General features: G+C 37.9%; 1 protein-coding gene across 3 annotated transcripts in view; it reads right to left on the reverse strand.

Moving 5' to 3' along the window:
- The window catches only part of CHL1 (cell adhesion molecule L1 like), a 201,800-nt gene that overhangs the window by 42,490 nt on the left and 139,312 nt on the right, over positions 1 to 19,998 (reverse strand). For all 3 annotated transcript variants that reach the window (XM_012802491.2, XM_012802490.2, XM_023510698.1), the window contains 6 exons: positions 17,423 to 17,545; positions 15,936 to 16,106; positions 14,820 to 14,867; positions 12,769 to 12,895; positions 7,348 to 7,526; positions 1,460 to 1,591 (listed from right to left, as the gene is read on the reverse strand). In XM_012802491.2, the coding sequence (XP_012657945.1) occupies positions 1,460 to 1,591; positions 7,348 to 7,526; positions 12,769 to 12,895; positions 14,820 to 14,867; positions 15,936 to 16,106; positions 17,423 to 17,545 (780 nt within the window). The remainder of the gene's footprint in view (positions 1 to 1,459; positions 1,592 to 7,347; positions 7,527 to 12,768; positions 12,896 to 14,819; positions 14,868 to 15,935; positions 16,107 to 17,422; positions 17,546 to 19,998) is intronic.

Below are 19,998 nucleotides of genomic sequence, written 5' to 3' on the forward strand. Positions count from 1 at the left end.
GCTAGTGTGGGGATCCCTGAGGCGGGGTGCTGCTCATGTGGGGATCCCTGAGGCGGGGTGCCGCTAGTGTGGGGATCCCTGAGGCGGGGTGCTGCTCATGTGGGGATCCCTGAGGCGGGGTGCTGCTCATGTGGGGATCCCTGAGGCGGGGTGCTGCTCATGTGGGGATCCCTGAGGCGGGGTGCTGCTAGGGTTGCAATCCCTGAGGCGAGTGGTGCTAGTGTGGTGATCCCTGAACCGCACATTCTCTGGACAGTGTTTCTTTTAATCCATGCACCAGCCCTATGAGCCAGTGCAATTTACATCCCCCATTTTACAGAGGGGGAAACAGGTTTTCAGAGGACCAGTACTCCTTCCAATCACGCAGCCAGGAAACAGTGGAGCCAGCAAGCAAACACTGGCAGTCTGGCTCCAGCGTTTATAAACTACACGATGCTGTTCGGATAAATCACTACCCTAAGTGGCTAACCATATTTTTCTCATTCAACCACAACCAAGTATCGTTATGTGCGTTCTACAGAAACCTGAGTCAGGGAGATTCAGTAGTTTAAGGTTATACAGGTGGGAAGGTGCACAGTTGAGGTGAGATCCAAGGTCCATGGAGCATGGGGAGGCTCACCCTTGACCTTTGTTGTCCCCACAGCAAAATGACAAGTGGAACCCACATACATGCTCATATATCTCAAGGTTATACCCAAATGGAGACAATCATTTGATACATAAAATATGTTCTGTCCTCTGGCTTGCATTTGCAGTGATCTGAGTCAGGTTCAAGGGCAGGACCTGCTACTCCTTGAAGGGGTACTCTGGAGCATGGTGGAGTGGCAGAAGGAGGTCCCAGCCCTGGGCAAGGTCCACCTTTCCAAGCTCAGACCATCTGGAGAGGGCTCGGGCTGGCTGCACAAAGGCTTTTACACTGGAGCTTGGTGAAGAACAGGCAGGGAGCCAAGAGTAGTGGGCACAGGTTCAGGGTTGGAATGTCTCCCTGTCCCTGAGGATTTTTCAAATCAGGAGACAAATAGGACCAGAGGATGCACTGAGCAGGTCTCTGAGAAGGGCAGAGCCCAAGGAGGACATCACTTTTGCCTGGGTCTAAGGGAGGGTTTGAACTTCCAACCTGTGCTTTCAGCTAGTAGGTTACTGTTCCTATTTCTTGTCAGAGAGAAACAATTGGCTTTCCTCCTTGAATGTATCCTCTTTCTCATTCAGGTGCCTTTAAAACAAAACTATCTTTATATATAATTCGTGAAAGAACCTAGTCACTATAAAATTATGCACGGCTCTTCCAGGAATAACAGTTCTGCTTAGAAAGAGGCAATTGGTGATTTTCTGATTAAATCTGTCTTGCTAATCCAGCCACTTCCCAGCTCCATTTTACACATAACCAGGGTGTCTGACCATTCATGACCCCGTCAAACCAGCGCCTGCAGCTGTGCATTGCAAAAGGTGTTTAACTTACTGTCAATTGGGGAGCCATTGACTCTCCACTTGATTGTGGGTTGAGGTTCTCCTTCAGCTTCACATAACAAGATCCCACTGCTCCCAGTACTATACACTCCACTTTGGGGCTTCTTTGTCCAGTGAGGAGGCTCTGGAAACAAAGTGAACAGCTCATTTAATTGTTAAAGGGTCCAAACATTTTAAATCTTTAATCCAGTGAGAGTCAACCTTAGTTAGTGGTGAAAGGTGTGCATCCAGTTTCAGTCTTCTTACGTCTAGCTGCTTATATAGAAACAGTACACTGTACCCCATGATAGTATTAATGTACACTGCTATGATTTAATTAAAAAAAAAAAAAGGGTCCAAAAATTTAAGGTCTGTATTTCTACGATACACCAGCAGAGGGCAGACACCACAAAGTATTTCCTTATAGCTTTTTTTGATAAACTGCAAAGCAAGGTGGAAATTGCATTTGTGTGGTATGAGGTGTGTTGGGGGTGTCTGTGTTTAATTTAGACTCAGCATGTATAATAAATCAGTACACTAAAAATAGTTACTGTATATGCAACCACTCTATTTAGCTACACAAGTATCTATCCTAGTAAGACAATGAGAGAGGCATAAGCAGATGGTAAGATTATTTAGTGCTGGCTACGGCTTATTTTAAAGCTGCAGCATGGCTTCTAAAAAAGGCAGACACTCAAGAATTGTATTTTGAGAAATTTTAAAATAAAAATATTTGAAAATTTTAACTTTTATTTTAAATTAATGACTCTATAGCATTTATATCCTCGTATCTCCATAGCCATCTAATACATTTGGAAAACACCATTTCCAAGAGGTTTTTTTTTTAAGGGGGGAGGGAGGAAATTCTAAAAGTAACATTTAGCCTTTTGCAGTCTTAGGGTAGGGAACCTGTGACCTTCTGATTTCAAGATTGTTCTTTTTTTAAGCACCAAAGGAAGCAAGTCTTCATCTTTCTCTATGGTACACATTTTAATAAAATTTGAATTCAGTTGAAAGGCTGCACTCAATAATCCAGAAGGCCATATGTGGTCCCAAGGCCACAGATTCCCTATCCTGATTCTAATTCTAATATTATAATATTAAGTGGTATTTCAGAAGAAAATGAGACATTTTCTTTACTTCAAACATTGCTGTCATGATTTGTTAATTTAAGAATATTACACTGTCAGGATCAAATAAAAGGTTTAGATTAAAGTGTACCTGGTTTCGATGATTTGATTTCAGAGAAAATTGCACAAAACTTGTGGATAGTAATTCCCATCAAGTATTGTTTATTTCCCTTAAGACATTTCAAATTTCCATTTTCAGTCCAAAAGTAAAGTCTTTAAGACATACAGATGTAAAATATCTTAAAAATCATTTAAATATTTTTTTAAAGTAAAGAAGAGGGGGGTGGCATCTGCAACTCAAGGAGCAGGGCCCCAGCCCCATATACTGGAGGTGGAGGGTTCAAACCCAGCCCCCGGCCAAAAACTGTAAAAAAAAAAGAAAAAAAAAGAGGATTATGTGAAAAGAAAATACCTACAAATTCATAAGTAGAGACTCAAATATACAAATAACCCTGGTAAATTAAAGCAAAATAAGTGTCTTTGTAATTATTCCACAGGGTGTGGACTTAATTGTCAAATTCCAAGTTAAAAAAATGTGTATATATATACACATACTCAAACACACACATATACATGTATTATGTGTGTGTATTCATAATCTATCCCATCTGTAAACATTCAGTTGCAAATAATCTAAATTATAAACTGTAGATGACTTTCTGAGGTAAAGCGTTTGATGTTACTGTTACTTTTTAATCTATTCATACAATCACAATAAAATTAACAATTTGTAAGGTAGAGGAAAACTCCATAAACATGAACATTATCATATTTACAGTAGAAAACTACAATTATAGTTTTTAGAGCATATAAAAATAAAGACAATTGATGCTATTTCCCTAAATCTCCATGCATAGCAAAATTGAGATTTTTTTTTTTTTTTTTCAGTTTTTGGCAGGGGCCAGCACCCATCTCCTTGAGCCACATGCACTGCCCCCAAAATTGAAATTTCTAATTGTTGTCATGTTTCAAATTTCACATGGTGCCTGGGCTAAGATCTATTGGTGTTAGGCCTGAAAGGGCACTTAGTTTATTACATCTTGCAGCCATTTCACCTTACAGACAGAGGACTGGGGTTTGCGGAAGTCATGTAACTTGCCCAGAGTCATTAAGAGAAGAAGCCCCATTTCCTGTGCCTGTGCAACAGACATACAAATAAGCGACACTGAGACTCTAAAGCCAACAGGTTTTGTTTCTAATTCATTACTATCTTATTAATTTGGAACCAAGCCAGGAACCAAGACCAACTCAATTTATCAACTGTTATTTTGTGCTTCCAAATCCCGGCTCTCCCAATATTTAGCAACTGACTCAAGAAATTTCGAGCATTCATCAGGCTTCATCCATCAACGTTACTATAACCTTTCTTCATAAGCTTTCTTTATAAATGCTTGAACATTTATTTTTATACATCTCATCCTTGAAAAAGACATGATCATCAAATCTCATTATTTTATCTATTATCCTAAGACATACGGTAACTGATGAAAATTACGCATGTTCAAACTTCACCCATTTTCTCATAATTTTAAATACTAAAATAAGAAGATAGATTTATGCAAATGTCTGAGTACTGAGATTATATAACAAGCAAACTAAATAGGATATCTATCACTAGAAGAAAAACAAAATAAAACAGAAAATTGGATGCCTATAAAACATACAACACAGTGGGGTATTTTAGTAAAACTGTTTTATCACAGATTCTTATTAAATATCTCTATTATAATAAATCAAAAATTGTTAGGTTCAACAACTGTTGGATTTAATTGCAGCTTTTTAAGGAATAGACTTGTTATTTGAAAATGAGGTGTTCTTACGTTATCATCAACGATTGAATTACATGTGCATTTATGACATTCTTTGAAAATGCAAAATCATTTGGGGGTATCATTTCCTATTATACTTAACTAAAGTTCACAAAATTTAAGTTGACCACATTAAAATTACTGCTGGAAACGTATTTTAAAATAATCTGTGGAAATGTGATTGTGACCATACTTTGATTTCTGGATTGAGGTTTTAGTTGCTATTCTAAAAATCTCTTTTTACTGAATGTGTAATTATTTATATCATAGATAGCTAGAAAATACAAATGCACTTAGCCAAGACATCCTGGTTGGTTTGGGTTATACATATGCTAGGATTTGAAATGTAGTTTGAGTTCATATTTAGGATATTATAGCTTAAACAACAACCTCACAGGATTTCACTATGTTTAGTAATAAGGAAGAAATATCATATGAAAGGAAACAATTCAATCCACATTTTTAGTAAAGCACAATGGGTCTGTTCAGAATGGGCTAGATTTTCAAATGGCCCAAGAACATCGTCCATTTTCCCATATGGCTAATCTTTGTTATTTAATTTGTGTTTCCATAAAAAAGACAAAAAAAAAAAAAAAAGGAACAGGAGAGGGTGTAGGAAGGCAAAAGAAAATTGAATAAAAGTGAACTCATCCATCCAGATGATTAATGAAGGTTGTATTTACTGCTTTCACTCTTGACAATAAAAAAGACCTCTTCAGCTCAATTTGCTTCCCATGTGTAAAGGAAAAGAGAAACTCCTAAAACACACAACTCAGGGTACTTTTAGTAGTTTCTCACTGATGTTTAAACATTCCTTGTAAAAACATTATTTACATCTCAATAGTGCTAATAGGTGTTTTATGAATAGTGAAAACAGTTTTTTCAGGAAACCTATATTCCTTCGGAGTCCTGTAGTCAACATTTCAAACTGCATAATGAATTTTACATCTCTGATTCTCTCTCTCTCTTTTTTTGCAACCCTTGCAATTCTTTTGAAAGCTTCAGTCTTACAGTCGAGAAAAACGTGGCCAGATTGTTAAAATATTCAGCTACCGTAGCAATGTTCCAGCCATCTGGAAGGATTTCTAATAGTCAGCAACTTAGAGTAGGAGAAGCTAACAATTAGACATGTCTGGTTCGTGGGGGTGTGTGTGTGAGAGAGAGAGAGAGAGAGAGCTGCAGCGGGGCAGGGGGGAGGTCATAGAAAAATATCTCTGTTGCACGATGTGGCCAAATTACATGGAAATATCCAGTGATGACCTAACATAGAGGTAAAATAAATCCTTCAAACTCTTCCTCTCTGAATTTCTGTGTGAATAATTTAATGTCACAGGAATATATCGCTGTTGGCAAATGTTAATGTTAATGCATCATTTCGGGCTTTCTCCTATATAGGTTCTGCTTTTGTCAAGCCAACGAAAATAAAATTCTCATCTTCAGTCTTCTGTTCTTCCTACCTGAACTAACAACATACATTACAGAGAGGACTTGGAAACACAGTGTTATTTCAAACAGGGGCATGACTAAATCAATTATCTTAACATTTACTTGAGAGTGGAGTCTTTTTTTTTCCTCCTCCATTAATTAAAACAACAGGCCATTACTTCGGTGCTCCCTGTGCAAATTGAAGCTTTAAGAGGTGAGCTTTATTGGAATATTAATGGCTGCCCCAGAGCGCTAGGTCACTAGATGGTAGCCTCAAAGAGACAATTCCTTTCAATAGTTAAGTACACAGCACTAAGTGAGTACAAATGCAGTAATCATTCCATTAATTTGATCAATACAATCAACTAAACCATAGATAGAAGTCCTCAGTGTGATCAGAGCCACAGAAAATAATCGACATCAATCAAAGGCAGAGAAGGACTACAAAACCTTCACATCCACCAACCAGGCGTAGCCCCAACACCTACGTTCTGTGGCTGGCCCCTTTTTAAAATGATGTCATCATTGTCGATATATTTCTACCAATACAACAAACAAAAATTCTTGGATTTCTAGAAAGAAGATGACTTGAATATAATATGGTTTTTGCACTTTTGGGTGGAGATACTATCCCATGTATTTATAGCACATACAGTATACAATCTGTTCTTCTTGTTCCATAAATAATATATTGAATATCGTCTTAACCCAAAAGATGCCCCGAACTGTTGTATCTAGGAAAGAATTAAAGACAACAGTTTGTCTGCCTGTCTTACTTCTTTGATGAAAAAAATGAGGTACAGAAAAGGGAAATAAAGTGTCCATAGACACAGTAAATTAATTACAGGATTGAAAAACAAAACCCAAGCTTGCTTCCAGGCCCATTTCAATTCTTCCTTCCACTGCAAACCACACTACTTCCTTTATGATTTGATATCATGTGGTGTCATACACATATAATAAAATCATTTCTTATAACACTACATATGATGATGTACGAAACTAGGTTTAATGACTATTTGAACAAATTACAGAAATCATCTGCGTTTAATAACTACCATGAGATTTTTTTCATGTCATTTGTCCCTTGTATGTGCTTTTGGGCAGCATATAAATGACAAGCCTGCTTAACTGAAGTGTAATAGAATTGGTTATCCACACCACAATTAAAAGTTGAAATTGTTGGTCTGTTTTAACATATATGATTTAGAGGCAAAGGCTCACTGCCTAAGTTTACTCCTTTTTTTTTTTTTTTTTTTAAGAGACAGAGTCTCACTCTGCTACCCTCGGTAGGGTGCTGTGGTAACACAGCTCACAACAACCTCCAACTCCTGGGCTTAGGCAATTCTCCTGCCTCAGCCTCCCGAGTAGCTGGGAGTACAGGCACCCACCATAATGCCCAGCTATTTTTTTGTTGAAGTTTGGCTGGGGCCGGGTTTGAACCCACCACCCTCGGTGTATGGGGCTGGCGCCCTACCCACTGAGCCACAGACGCCACCCAGTTTACTCCTTCTTTTTAAGTAGAAGAATAAACCAACCTTCCACTATCACATGAAAATCATGAGTGGCTGTTCCCAGGAAATTGCTGGCCGTGCAGCGGTAATTCCCCTTGTCCCTATAAGAGACATTCTCTATCTTCAAAGTCTTGTTGTAATTCGTATCTCTTTCCTTTGGTAAGTCACCACCCAATTTTTTCCAATCAATGTGTGGAGTCGGCCTGCAAAATAAATAAGTAAATAAACAAAGATACATATGTTTTTAAGTAGAAAATGAAATATAGAGAAACCCTCAGGACACATCCTTCTCCAGGCGCTTATATGTGCTCAGATTCTACTGAGTCTCACCAACCTTACAGGTGGACAGACCTGCATACCACCATCAATGGTGAACGCCGGCCTTGGAACAAGGGTCTTTCATTGAATGTTACTGTAATAATCTACTACCTCAGAAATTGTCTCTCCCCTCTCTTAAGGGGATAAGTGCTAACTAGGTGTGGCTGGATAAAGAATAAATTACTGGAGCCTGTAGAAATGATGTTAAAAGATATTTTTCAAGTATGAAAATTTCCCTGTAGGGAGTTTGCAGAGGGTAGAGATAACAGCAGGCTTCCCCATGTGAGTCTGAAAAATACAGTAATATAGGATCCGCAGACAGCAGAGAGAAGCCATGATTCCCCCTTTAACCTTCCGCAGCTGATGTCAGCTGATATGGAGGCTGGAGCTCGGGTGTGAAAGCCAAATGTGCTGGCTAGACTGATGAACAGCCCATTCCAGGGCAAGTGGCAGTCTGCAGCACAGACACTGCTGCCCAGGTTGTTTTCTCATCCTTGTGGGAAATGGCAGAAAGGAGGAATGAACCCAATTTCTTCTGCTTCGAGCTTTTGAAAGGTTAGCTCACCCAATCAAAACAAAAGGAACGACAGTGTGAAAACTTGTCACACGTGTTGATTTTTTTCCACCATGGTAGAAAGGAAGATAGGACTGGGGAATTATAGCAGCCATGTTTAATAAAAATACTTCTTCGTGAAAACCAGACAAGTAGGAAAGTAGTCCCCTAGGTGACTCATTTGGTCGAAAACTTACATAGATGGAAAGCATGAATGGCTGATTCTAACTGATGGATTTTTTTTTCCTCCTTCTCACTTGAGCTATTTGATTCTTCGTTTTTCCTCTCTATATTTCTTTTTATCACTAATAACTTTCATTTATTGAGTATATTCTAAAGGTGGGCATTATTATCATCAGTTTACCAATAAGGAATGTGAAGCTTCAAGAAACTCATTTGCTTCAGGTCACTGGAATAATGAATGACGTATTAGAATTTAAATGCATCTATTCCAAATTTATTTTTTATCAGTCTGTTTTATTTTGTGCTTTATAATCTATATTCTTCCTAATTGTTTACACTTAGACTATAAGATTATAATCAACGAACCCATTCATTTCCAGCTAATACTTGAGCAATTACCACAAATTTTTCAAGTCAGTGTTCTCAAATTATTTATATCAATAGTCAATGATTACAATGATTCGGTGATCATGCAAAATATATTGGAGATAAAGATGAAGGCCCTATAATCTACACTTTTTACCTCCCCCCCTGCTTTAAGGCTTCAAATACTAACCTGCCTTATAGCTCTGGACCAATTATCTTCTATTTTACCAGGCTCAGAGCCCATGACTCACTTCTATAGGCAACCCAACCGTGGTGATGCTCACGCAGGCGGCTGTGCAAGTGAACTAGCTGTTGGCTTCCTGAGTGCTCCACCTACCAGGATGCATAACCCAGCTCTCCTAACTGCTTGTTTTTCACGCCATCTGTCAAAATGGCAATTTGCCAAGTTCCAGGCTGCTCTGGACCTCAGTTCCTCCCAAACAGGAGTTTTTTTGCGAGTCTCTGCTTTAATAGTGCAAGCATCTCACTTTTTGGCAAGATCTTTTCTTCCCCTTAGCCTTTGAAAACTAGTTTAACCCTTTAATACATTTTAGTTGAAACAATAAACGAAAATAATTATCTAGAAGTATTATGTAAACATGAGACATAATTTATCTCAGGTAGGGTCTATACCATGGCAAGAATTTTCAGCTTATATTAGTGCTAATTTCCTCTCTCTTTTAATTTAAGGAACTTTTACTAACAATATTTGAGCAAAAACATTTTGAGGAAAAATAAAATATACTGCTTTATCTCTTTTTGTACATAAACGTATACTATATCATAATCTTAAATTTTTGTTCAGGTCCTTGTCTGGCCAATTTTTATTTATATACGTCTTTTTTTTGCTTTTTTTTCTTTCTTTCTTTCTTTTTTTTTTTTTTTAATAAGACAGAGTCTCATTCTGGTGCCCAGGCTAGAGTGCCATGACCTCAGCCTAGTTCACAGCAACCTAAAACTCCTAAGTTCAAGTGATGCTCCTGCCTCAGCCTCCCAAGTACCTGAAACTAAAGGCACAGGCCACAACACCTGGCTGATTTTTTCTATTTTCAGTAGAAAAAGAGTCTCGCTTTTGCTCAGTCTGGTCTGGAACTCTTGACCCCTCGGCTCACCTGGACCTCTCAGAGTGCTAGGATTATAGGCATGAGCCACAGTGTCCAGCTATTTATATACTTCTTTGTTTATAAAGTAGTAGTATCCTCAAATAGAATCATACCTAACAGAATTCATGAATTCACACACACACGTACAATTTGTGCAGCACAGAAATGGCTATTTTACAAATTGTAGGTGAGCATGAACTGGTGTGTGGATGTGATCTTTTCACTGAAGGTAGGACTCTTTCTTTGCTGCACCTCTCCTGAGGAATACACAGCTTCCTCTCCCAATGAGATTCAAAATATCATTTTAACTGTTCCCAATTTCTACCTTACTCACAGAATCTATAGAATTTAAGCCAGTTACTGTGAGTATCCCTTTGAAAGGTAACCTGTTTGCATTAATACCAACACTTATTACTATTTGCTAAACTCTATCTGCTGTGTGAAACTTTAGATTCGAGGCAATATCATTCGTATTTAGTTGATGTGTCCCTCCCCTCGCCCCACCTAAGCTGAACCAAACTGTTCATTTGGCTACAATGTTCTGCTGAAGTTAAGTTTAATTCAGAGGTAGTTTAGGGTTTGGGGGACCAGACAAAATGGAATGTCAAGTTCACTTTACATTAAGTTCAGAGAAGAAGTGAATTCAACTTCCTGGACTTCACGTACCTAACCTCCTGCTTAGTCATCCAGTGTGGTGAGGATAAACTCAGCTAATTGTACGTAAAGTGCAAAACAACTTGCTTGACACAAAATAGTAGCACCATGTCATTGGGCTCAGAAAACAGTACTCCAGCATGAAGGCCTTCGAAGCAGCCTCAGAAGCAAAGGTTTTTCTCGGACCTTCTCCTGTCCCCCATCTCTCTGATGCTACCCATAGAAACTGGAATTCCTTTTCCCCAAGGCAGGTTATAGAAACAAGAAACCCCCTCCCCCTTTTTTTAAAAACCAGCCATAAAACCTAAAAATATTCATTAAAACCTGGACATAAATTATCTGACATACCTTATTTGACTGTAAGCCATAAGAGGCCCATTCCAGAGACGGTCCTGCCCCACACCCAGAAGGACAAATGCTGCTCCGAGAGGCCGGCAAGAACCCACCCGAACAGTTCTTGCTGAGATTTCTCTCAGTCTATTACCTTATATCCTGTCCTTTTTGTCCAATCATATTTCCACACTGTTGTCTGTACTTGGTTGAGCATAAGTGTAAAAATGGACAGTTTCTTTGGGCCTTCATTCTGAACGTTTTGGGGTACATACATTAAAAGTGTGCTTGCCTTTTCTCCTATTAATCCGTCTACCTCATGTCAGTGATTTTTCAGTGAACCTTCAGGGAAGCAATGGGCTTCCTACAAAATCTTAGCTGTAATTATTTTTGTTATTTGGAAGCTTTATGGCTTAAAAACATCTTAGAACCAGTGCATTAATGGACTCTAAACAACTTTTAAAAAATATATCATCTTCATCTAAAAGAAAACCAGATTACCCAACACAAACTCAATGCAAGTTAGAAAAAAACACAGCAGGTGAAAACTCTTACAAGGGTACATCAGAAATTTGCATGTGCCAAGGACAATTATTGGCTCTTATATATTGTTTCATGGCACTGCATCTTACAAGTACGTGAAAGCATTACTATTACTCTGTAGGCAATCTCTGCAGTTGCCAGCCAATTCAGGAGGTAAATGATAACATTTGTAAGAAGTAAGAGAAAAGAATTACTGAAAGATTTGCCCTGCCCAAAGACTCAAAATAGTAATGAACCTTGAAAGAACATGATTTCTACCACTGAAAACACATATGAATACAACTAGTAGACCAGGTGGTTACAGCATAATTCAAAATGAGCACGAGGCTTACGTCTTCTAGAATAACACAAAGATAAGACTTCCTGAGCAGAGGCCATGTCATGGCACATTGAACTAATTTATGTCAATAGACATTGGCAATTTACTATGGAAAAGTAACCTAGGTATTTTTCTGGACAGAAAGAGAAATTTAGAAAGCTTAGGGCCTGTAGAACCATGAAACTCTGCTCCTTTTCTTCATGATCTAATTTAAAACTAGTCATTCAGAAAATACACTGAATTATGAATGAGTGTGATTTCTAAAATTTCAAATACATTCGTTTACTAACCTGACTCCCAGAAGCCTTCGGCTTACCAATAGGGGATGATTCAAATCAGTAAACTTAGTGCAGGAAGATGAAATACACTTTTCCATGGTATTCCCCACGTTAGGGAGAAGTAGTAAGTTCTGACACATAGTAGTAAAAACAGGAGACCTTGCATGACCAAATGTTAAATAAGACAGTCCCTGTTTCCATGGACTTACAGTAGTTAACATATGTAACAATTTCAAGGGCTGGCCCAGTAAGGTCCCTTACAGATTTCTTGGAAGATTTGAAAAGTGCATTGCACTTTCAGGTGTGAAGAAAGTTCAGTTAATTAGGGTTTGATGTGAAACTCTCTTTAAGTTACACAGTCTGGTCCTCCCTGTATACAGAGGACAGCAGGGTAAGATATAAGATAAATTGTGTTCCTGGGAACCTGACAAGCGAGAAGAGCTAATAGTGTTAGATGCAGGAGCGGGACAAGGCAGAATACCAGGCACCAATAGCGATGGCCAAGGGCCAACAACCTCACACTTGAAGAATGGCCTTAGATTTAGCTAAGGGGAATGTTGACATTGCCCCCTCCCCCGACAGTATCACAATTAATCGATCTAATTTTAAGTCAATCTTAGTTACTTCCTGAAGCTAAAATGAAGTACAAATTACTTCCTTCAGAAATATAGTAACAGGATTTATATTGAAAAAAGAGAAATAACTGAAAAATGTGCATGCAAGCGCCTTCTTAATTGGTGTCTGACTCTGTTCAAACCTGAATGGACAGAGTCACAGAGCAGGAGTCAGGTTACTCACAGGCCTTCAGCAAAACACTCAAGCAGCAGGGTGTCCCCTTTGAGGACAGTGACCGAAGACTTGCTGCCACTGCCACTCTCCGTGGGAGGCAACAGCAGTCTGGGTTTTCTTTGCTTGATTGAATTCGCTACAAAATAGAAAAGAAATGTCAGATGTTTTTTCCAAGCTAAGATAACCTTCCATGGTGCTAAATCTTTCTGGAAACATACATAGGTATATGTGTATTATGTATATACAAACAAATATGTAAATTCACATTTCAATATATCTCTATTTAAATAGACTCTTCTCTTTCCATGAACCGTGAATTGTCCCTCTGATGAGTTTCCTAAATGTAGCGCCAAGTTTTATGAAGCTTATGATTTAAACTCCATCTTCTAATTCAGAAGTTCATACACTATTCAGGATAAATAATTCCTGGATGCTGTGCATGATTTTATAATTTACTCTTTAATCACACCTGGTCATGTTGAAATCTTTCTGGAAACATACATAGGTATGTGTGTATGTATGTATATACAAACATGTACGTACATTCACATTTCAATGTATTTCCATTTAAAGAGACTCCTCTTTCCATGAATCATGGATTGTCCCTCTGATGCGTTTCCTAAACGTAGCACCAAGCTTTACGAAGCTTGTGATTTAAACCCCATCTTCTAATTTAAAAGTTCATATATTATTCAAGATAAATAATTCCTTGATGCTGTCCATGATTTCATAATTTACTCTTTAATCACACCTGGTCGTACTTGATTGGCTATATGCATTGTTTTAATTTAATGTACTTAAGTGTGCAATGAGATTTCTATTAAAAACACAGCTTTACAAGACCTGCACCCCAAAATTCTGACTGAGGAAGACTGCTTAGATATTGGGCATCTATGAATTTATCAAGTGTTTTAGGTAACTGTACCTATTTATAATCTCAGGACCTTATTTTAGGAAATAATTAGCAAGCATTCCCCCCAACAGCTGATTGAAATGTCTCATTTCTTACTTGCTTAAGAATAATTTTCCAATACAATGGCAAACTAAAAGAATTTATTTCACTGCAAATTTTGACTTCATTTCCAAATGTTTACATAAATCATTTTGCTCACCCAACATCAGTGTGATCTGAGGTGATATGGAAAGAGAATAAACAGCTGACATTCTACTATCAGAGGAGAAGTGTGAAAGGCACTTAAAGCAGTGGCCACCTGGCTATCTACCTCCTTATGGGTGTTTATTTGTTGAAAAACAATTGTTAAATGTGTATCGTGTGCAATGATGTTTATCTCAAAGGGAATTATGTTGAGGATACAATAATCCACTTAAAACCGACAGTTCTCCAAGAGGAGGCCTCATCTACCTCTGCAGATGTAGCCAGTGTATGAGATGTTTACGTTAAGTCACTGGTCCACAAGATATGCTTTCATGTAAAGGACTCTTCTCATTATAGAACCCTAGGCTACTATACAGTTCAGATTTACTCAGGCATCTTCTATAGAACACAAGTGCTGGTAGACATTCTATGGAAAATGAATAAATAAATAAATAAGGTTCCACAGCCAAATGAGCTTGCAAAATGCCGCAAACTATATTCTTTATCAGAGAGTCATAAGGTACATTTGCATGTTAAATAGTCCAAGAAGTCTTGCAAGAAAAATTTCCATTTAACTTTGTTAAGTCCAATGCTTTTTCTACTCCTCTTAATACTTAACTATTTTTTTCTTCATATAAAACTATCAACCTTATATACCATAACATAATTTTAGGAGACCCAAATTAATTACTCCATTAAATATCTATTTCTACCTCTTTATATATTAATCATATGTTAAATTATATATATTTATAAAGATGACTCTCCTTGCATATTTGTAAAGGGGAAGGAGGATAATTGAACCCTTATGCTAAAGGGTATTCCTTAACAGAAATATTAGTATGTTAATAACCTCATGAAGGCGTTAAAGGAAAAATTCAAATTCAAATTCTGAAATGACAATGAACTATTTAAGGTGAAAAAAAAAAAAAACACATCAACACTCTGTACGTGTTCAACTTACCCATGGAACCAATTTCTGTGGATGAACTTGAGTCATTAGCATGCTTTACTGAAATAAAAAAAAAAATGGAAGGAAAAAAACCACAAATGAAATGGTAGATGCTGATATCAACAAGGAGTAAAGTCATATCCTTCTCTTAGAAAATTATAAATGAGGTAGAACCGTGCTTCACTACAACACTGAGTGGGGGGAAACCGTTTCATATATAAAAAAATTCAGAATGCATTTACTCTTGAATTACCACAGATGAATCCAAGCCGAGAGAATTCAAGTTACAGATCCATTAAAGAATTGCGTCCACTACAAGAATGTTATAGTGAAGCCCTGGCACGGTGTATCTACACATACAAATGAAGAAAATCATGGACCAAATTAGACAATGAAATGGGAATGCCAATTTTCAACTGCCAAGGCCAATCGTTCTGTCAGTTGGGAACTGCTGGGAATTATTGCTTCCCTTTGAATCTTAAGGTTCTTCCCTCCATTAATTACTTTTCTTTGTTTATTTATTTAGTCAGGCCCAGGCAAGGCTCAAACCCATGGCCCCTGCAGGCCAGTGTTCTAACCACTGAGCTATGGCACTCAGCTCCATTAATGACTTTTTCCATTTGGGAACTCAAACTAGCATCTGCAGGATCAAGTAGGGAAGAAGAGCTCTTCAAATATTTTTTGCCAATTTGGAACGGACAAAAAGAAAAAAAAGCTTGATGTGATAAAAATTATGGTATTGATTCTTTTTATTTTTGACTTTATTATCATCTCCCCCAGTTTAGTCGCCTGCTTTCTCCAAGGTCCTAATAAATCAATGCCCAAGACTTGTTTAGAAAACCCTGGGATTTCACTGTATATTTCACATGCCAAAAATGACTAGATCTGCCCACTTCTGATGAAATATATTTGTCCCGTGAATTGAGATTTGATTTTCTGGCTGGGAGAAGCAGGGTGACTGTGGCTCTGCAGCTGCTGACATCTCTTTCATGTGGATCAAACCTCGAGAGTTGAGCTAAACAACGGCAGAAAATATCAACCCCGCTTTAAATGACTTCAGCCTAAAGGAAATTATAGACACATTTGCATTCAGCATCCACGATGGAACGATAAATTATTTGGTCTTACAACTGTTCACTGTGAGTTTCATCGGCATTTTCTGTACAATAGTCCTCAATCTTGGAAACGCAGCAAAGCAGCAGTAATCGTTCCGACTGTCTTTGTCCTCCACGTTTGCAAAGTACAGATCCCCCTTCTGGCTCATGTATACTCTTTCATCTTGTTGGATATGTTCTAATTCTGAAAAGAAATATCTTGTCATTGAAAAAGGCAATGTCCCTTAGTGTGTCACGTCTTTCTCTTGTTTCCCTTCTTTTATCTCTTTTTTTGAAACAGGATCCTTCTCTGTTGTCCCAGGCGGAAGTGCAGTGGCAACGTCATAGCTCACTGCACCCCCAAATTCCTAGGCTCAGAGATCCACCTGCCTCAGTGTCCAAAGTACCTGGGACTACAAGTGCTCACCATCCTAAGCAGCTAAGTTTTCGATTCTATTTTATTTTATTTTTGGTAGAGACAGGGTCTCACTCTTGCTCAGGCTAGTCTCTAATTCCAGGGCTCAAATGATCCTCCCACCCTAGCCTCTCAAAATGCTAGCCTTATTTCACTTGATTTGATTTTTTGTTTCTACTATTCTTCCTTTCAAGTCTGGTCCTACTATAGGAGCAATGGGTGAGCAAAAAGTAAAAAAGGAAACAGCAACCACAAAACCTCTGGGCGCATACTTTTTACTTTAATCAAAGAGGTCCTGGGGTGGACACACAGCATAAACTTTCTCTACCTCTGCTCCATGAATCTGCATTAGCTTAACTGAAAACTGGTCAATTCAGATAGTGACTTAATTATTACTTTTCATAGAATCATATTCCATTACAACAGAGCTCTTCAAAAGTTATGTCTGTAATATTAATCTCCCTGTCCTAAATGCAGCCAGGAAATTTTGAGGGGAACTGGAATCTGGAACATTGGTCTGTAGCCCAGAGAAGCTTCATTGGCTTCCTTCTGAGTGCTGTAAAAATAGCATATTTCTGCGTGGGTCAGGGTGAGAAAATATTTAGGCAGCACTGCTAAGGCACACGTTCAGACTGGACTTTATAAGAATCTAGGGTTTCAAATAAAGAATCGGCCAAGATTTGGGGAAAAGTAAACTCAAAGGTTAATTCTAATTTCTTGGTGAGTCATTGCATTTAGCATGTAGAAATTACTAAAATAGAAATATTAAGCTAGCAACACACACATCCTCCATCCTCAACTATACAAGTACTATATTCCAAAGCTAAGTCCATTTGTCTGGAATATAGAAAGTAGTTTCTTTATAGACATGCTTTCTCATAGACTAGGCTGTCCTTTTTCCAACTATGATAAAATTAGGAGATGTAGTTAGTGGTCTTCACGTACCCAGTTCAGTGCATATTAGGGCTAAATGAATCTGATTTGTAAAATCTAGTTGATTTCACATTCATAACCACAATGACTATTTTACCTCAAGTTTCATTATATTCTTTATAAATGAATGAGACTAAAATTCCCCCTTATTGATGGAAAGAAGCACTTCTTACCAATGTTCATCCAATAAATGTGCAAAGGAGGGAGGCCCTGGGGCGGGTTGCACGGAAGGACAATTGGGTCTCCCTCTTCTACTTCCAGAGGATCAATTTTCTCCTTTGGAAATTTTGGAACACCTGGCATAAAAAAAAAAAAAATTTTAAGGCAATTATTAAATTTAGTCTTTAATGTCACAACGGTCTTCAGACATTCTTCTTTATCAAACATTAAGCATGTTTAATAATTCAGAACTCCAGACCCCGGTTCTCACATCTCCCTGCAGAGGTAAATACTGTTGAGGCTCTGCAGTACATCCTCAGACAACTTTAAAAACATTTCTGCATTTTGAAACCCTACACCAAAATATTTTTGCTGTGTGATATTAAAAGGCAAGAGGATGGTTGTGCACATTTCTCTGATCAGAGGTGTAAACTTGGAGTCAAGGATTGGCTCATTTTAGTTTCTATGGCTATGAAACATTTTTCTCCAAACCCTGATTTCTTTTTAGGCAGTTACATTTTCTCTGCCTCTTGCTTTATTGGGAAGGCCTGAATGAGATTGTCAAACAGTCCATTCAGTGCATTAACCGCATTAATCCGATATTCAAAGCCCACGTGGGGAAATGGTAAGAATGCAATCAAAAGCCAAACATGACCACTATAAGTGGTAAAGAGAGCCTTCCACACTGGACTTACTCCCACTCAGTGAAATTTTGAAATGAAATGGAATTGATGCAGGAAGTGGGACTTGCCAGTTATTTCAACCTCTCATTTCCACCCTGCCCTGGAGTCAATTTCTTAGAAGTGCAATGAAGTTAAAGTGAGAATAGAAGTCAGAACTCTGCAGAATTTGAAATCCAATATTTCCTAAAATGTTTTTATAAGTATTTATATATATAAGAACATTCAAATGTATGCTGTCTGAATATTATAATGGTGCCTTTCAACTTTGTTGGAGGGAGTAGCATTACAGAATTAACGCAGCCTTTTATGGAGCAGAAGGACCTGAAGAAGGCATTTGTGATAGTCCTGATCTGATGGAATTTATAGGGAGTATCCTAAGTTCTGAACTCTATTTCATTCATAAAACTGGGATTCATAATAATTATCATTATTCTTGGAAGTCTAAAGGTGTACTCATTTACTGCAAAATTTCTTTTTGAGAAGCTTGGTGCATTTTTGTGTGTGCATTTCCTGTATACTTGTCCTGTGGCTCCTCAACCCCCATTCATGTCCTCAGTGGTTGAGGGAATTTGCTGACATTTCTCTTATCAATGCTCCAGCTGGTTATAGTGAATTACTTTTTGTCCAAATTCAAGGACCTTTCAAGGCTTAGCATTGCAGGGGGCAGTGTGGTTTTTATAGTGCCTTTGTAATTTCAAAAGGCAGACTTCAGTTCTCTTTCCACATTCAGACATGGGACATTCCTTCGGTGGAGTCCCTCCTGGTCAACTCACTCTTTCAGATTTCTCCTGGAAAAACTATGGAAACAGATTTGACACAGAAACCATCTTTGAATCTCATTTTTGGTACAGGCAACATGAAACGTTCATCTAAAGACAGGAATGTACGTTTAGTATATTCACTATGTTAAGATACTGTTGATAAAACACCATGCCAGCTATTTGGTAATGCATTGGCTTTAACCATGAGTGAATCTATGCAAGTCATTTTTCAGGAAGTGCACCTTATGCAAATAAGATGCCATAATTCACAAACTGTAATGGACAAAAACTCCAAATCCAAATCTCATTTAGTGTTACTACAACTGACACCCAGGCTACGCTGGCATTGATATTAGCAGTGCTGTTGGGTAGTTGTTGAATGTATTTGTACTCAGACACAAGGGGCAAGGGAAACAGAATAGAAAATGGAAAGGGCGTGTAATCTTCTCTAACAAGCCAACTTTATGGTGCCTAACAGGAACACACAGTTCACTGGATAATATCTGTTATAAAGTAGCTAATTAATAAGATGGATAAACCCCTAATTGGAGAGCTGCTCCCTCAGAGCTTTCAAAAAATGTAGGGATTGAAACAGATAGTAGTTCCAGGGAAGCACTATCAGCGCTGCAATAATTAGATCTATGTTATAAAATTCTAAAGCTGAAAATGTAAATATGTCCGACTGGCTTCCAAAGCAACAATAATAAAAAAAGAAAAGAAAGTGTGTAAGTCTACCAAACTCTTTATGCCATGCCACAAATCTTCAGAATAGCTTTAACTAAAGATAAAACTAATATTGAGAAACAGGAGAGAATATTTACTTAGTAATTAATTTAAGGTCTTAAAAGATATATATGTATATATGGTAAAAGGCATTACTTTGTCAGGATTTTTTTAGGTCTTATTTTTTGACTTTGAAACTATTTCATGAGTCTTATGTGATGCTAGAAAGTGAAAATTTTAACACTCACAGATAATTTGTGGCATTTAATCACTGTAACACAGCAACAGGCATCAAGTTTACCTCAACTCAAATAAAAACATGGCTCCATTTGAAAATAACCACAGCCTATGATGTTTACTAATTCTCTTTCTCTGGGGACACACGTCAGCATTGTTGAGTTTGTGTAGATGCAATGCATTGGA

Source organism: Otolemur garnettii, unplaced genomic scaffold, assembly GCF_000181295.1.
Source record: "Otolemur garnettii isolate 467f Iridium unplaced genomic scaffold, OtoGar3 scaffold00015, whole genome shotgun sequence".
Classification (NCBI taxonomy): Eukaryota; Metazoa; Chordata; class Mammalia; order Primates; family Galagidae; genus Otolemur; species Otolemur garnettii.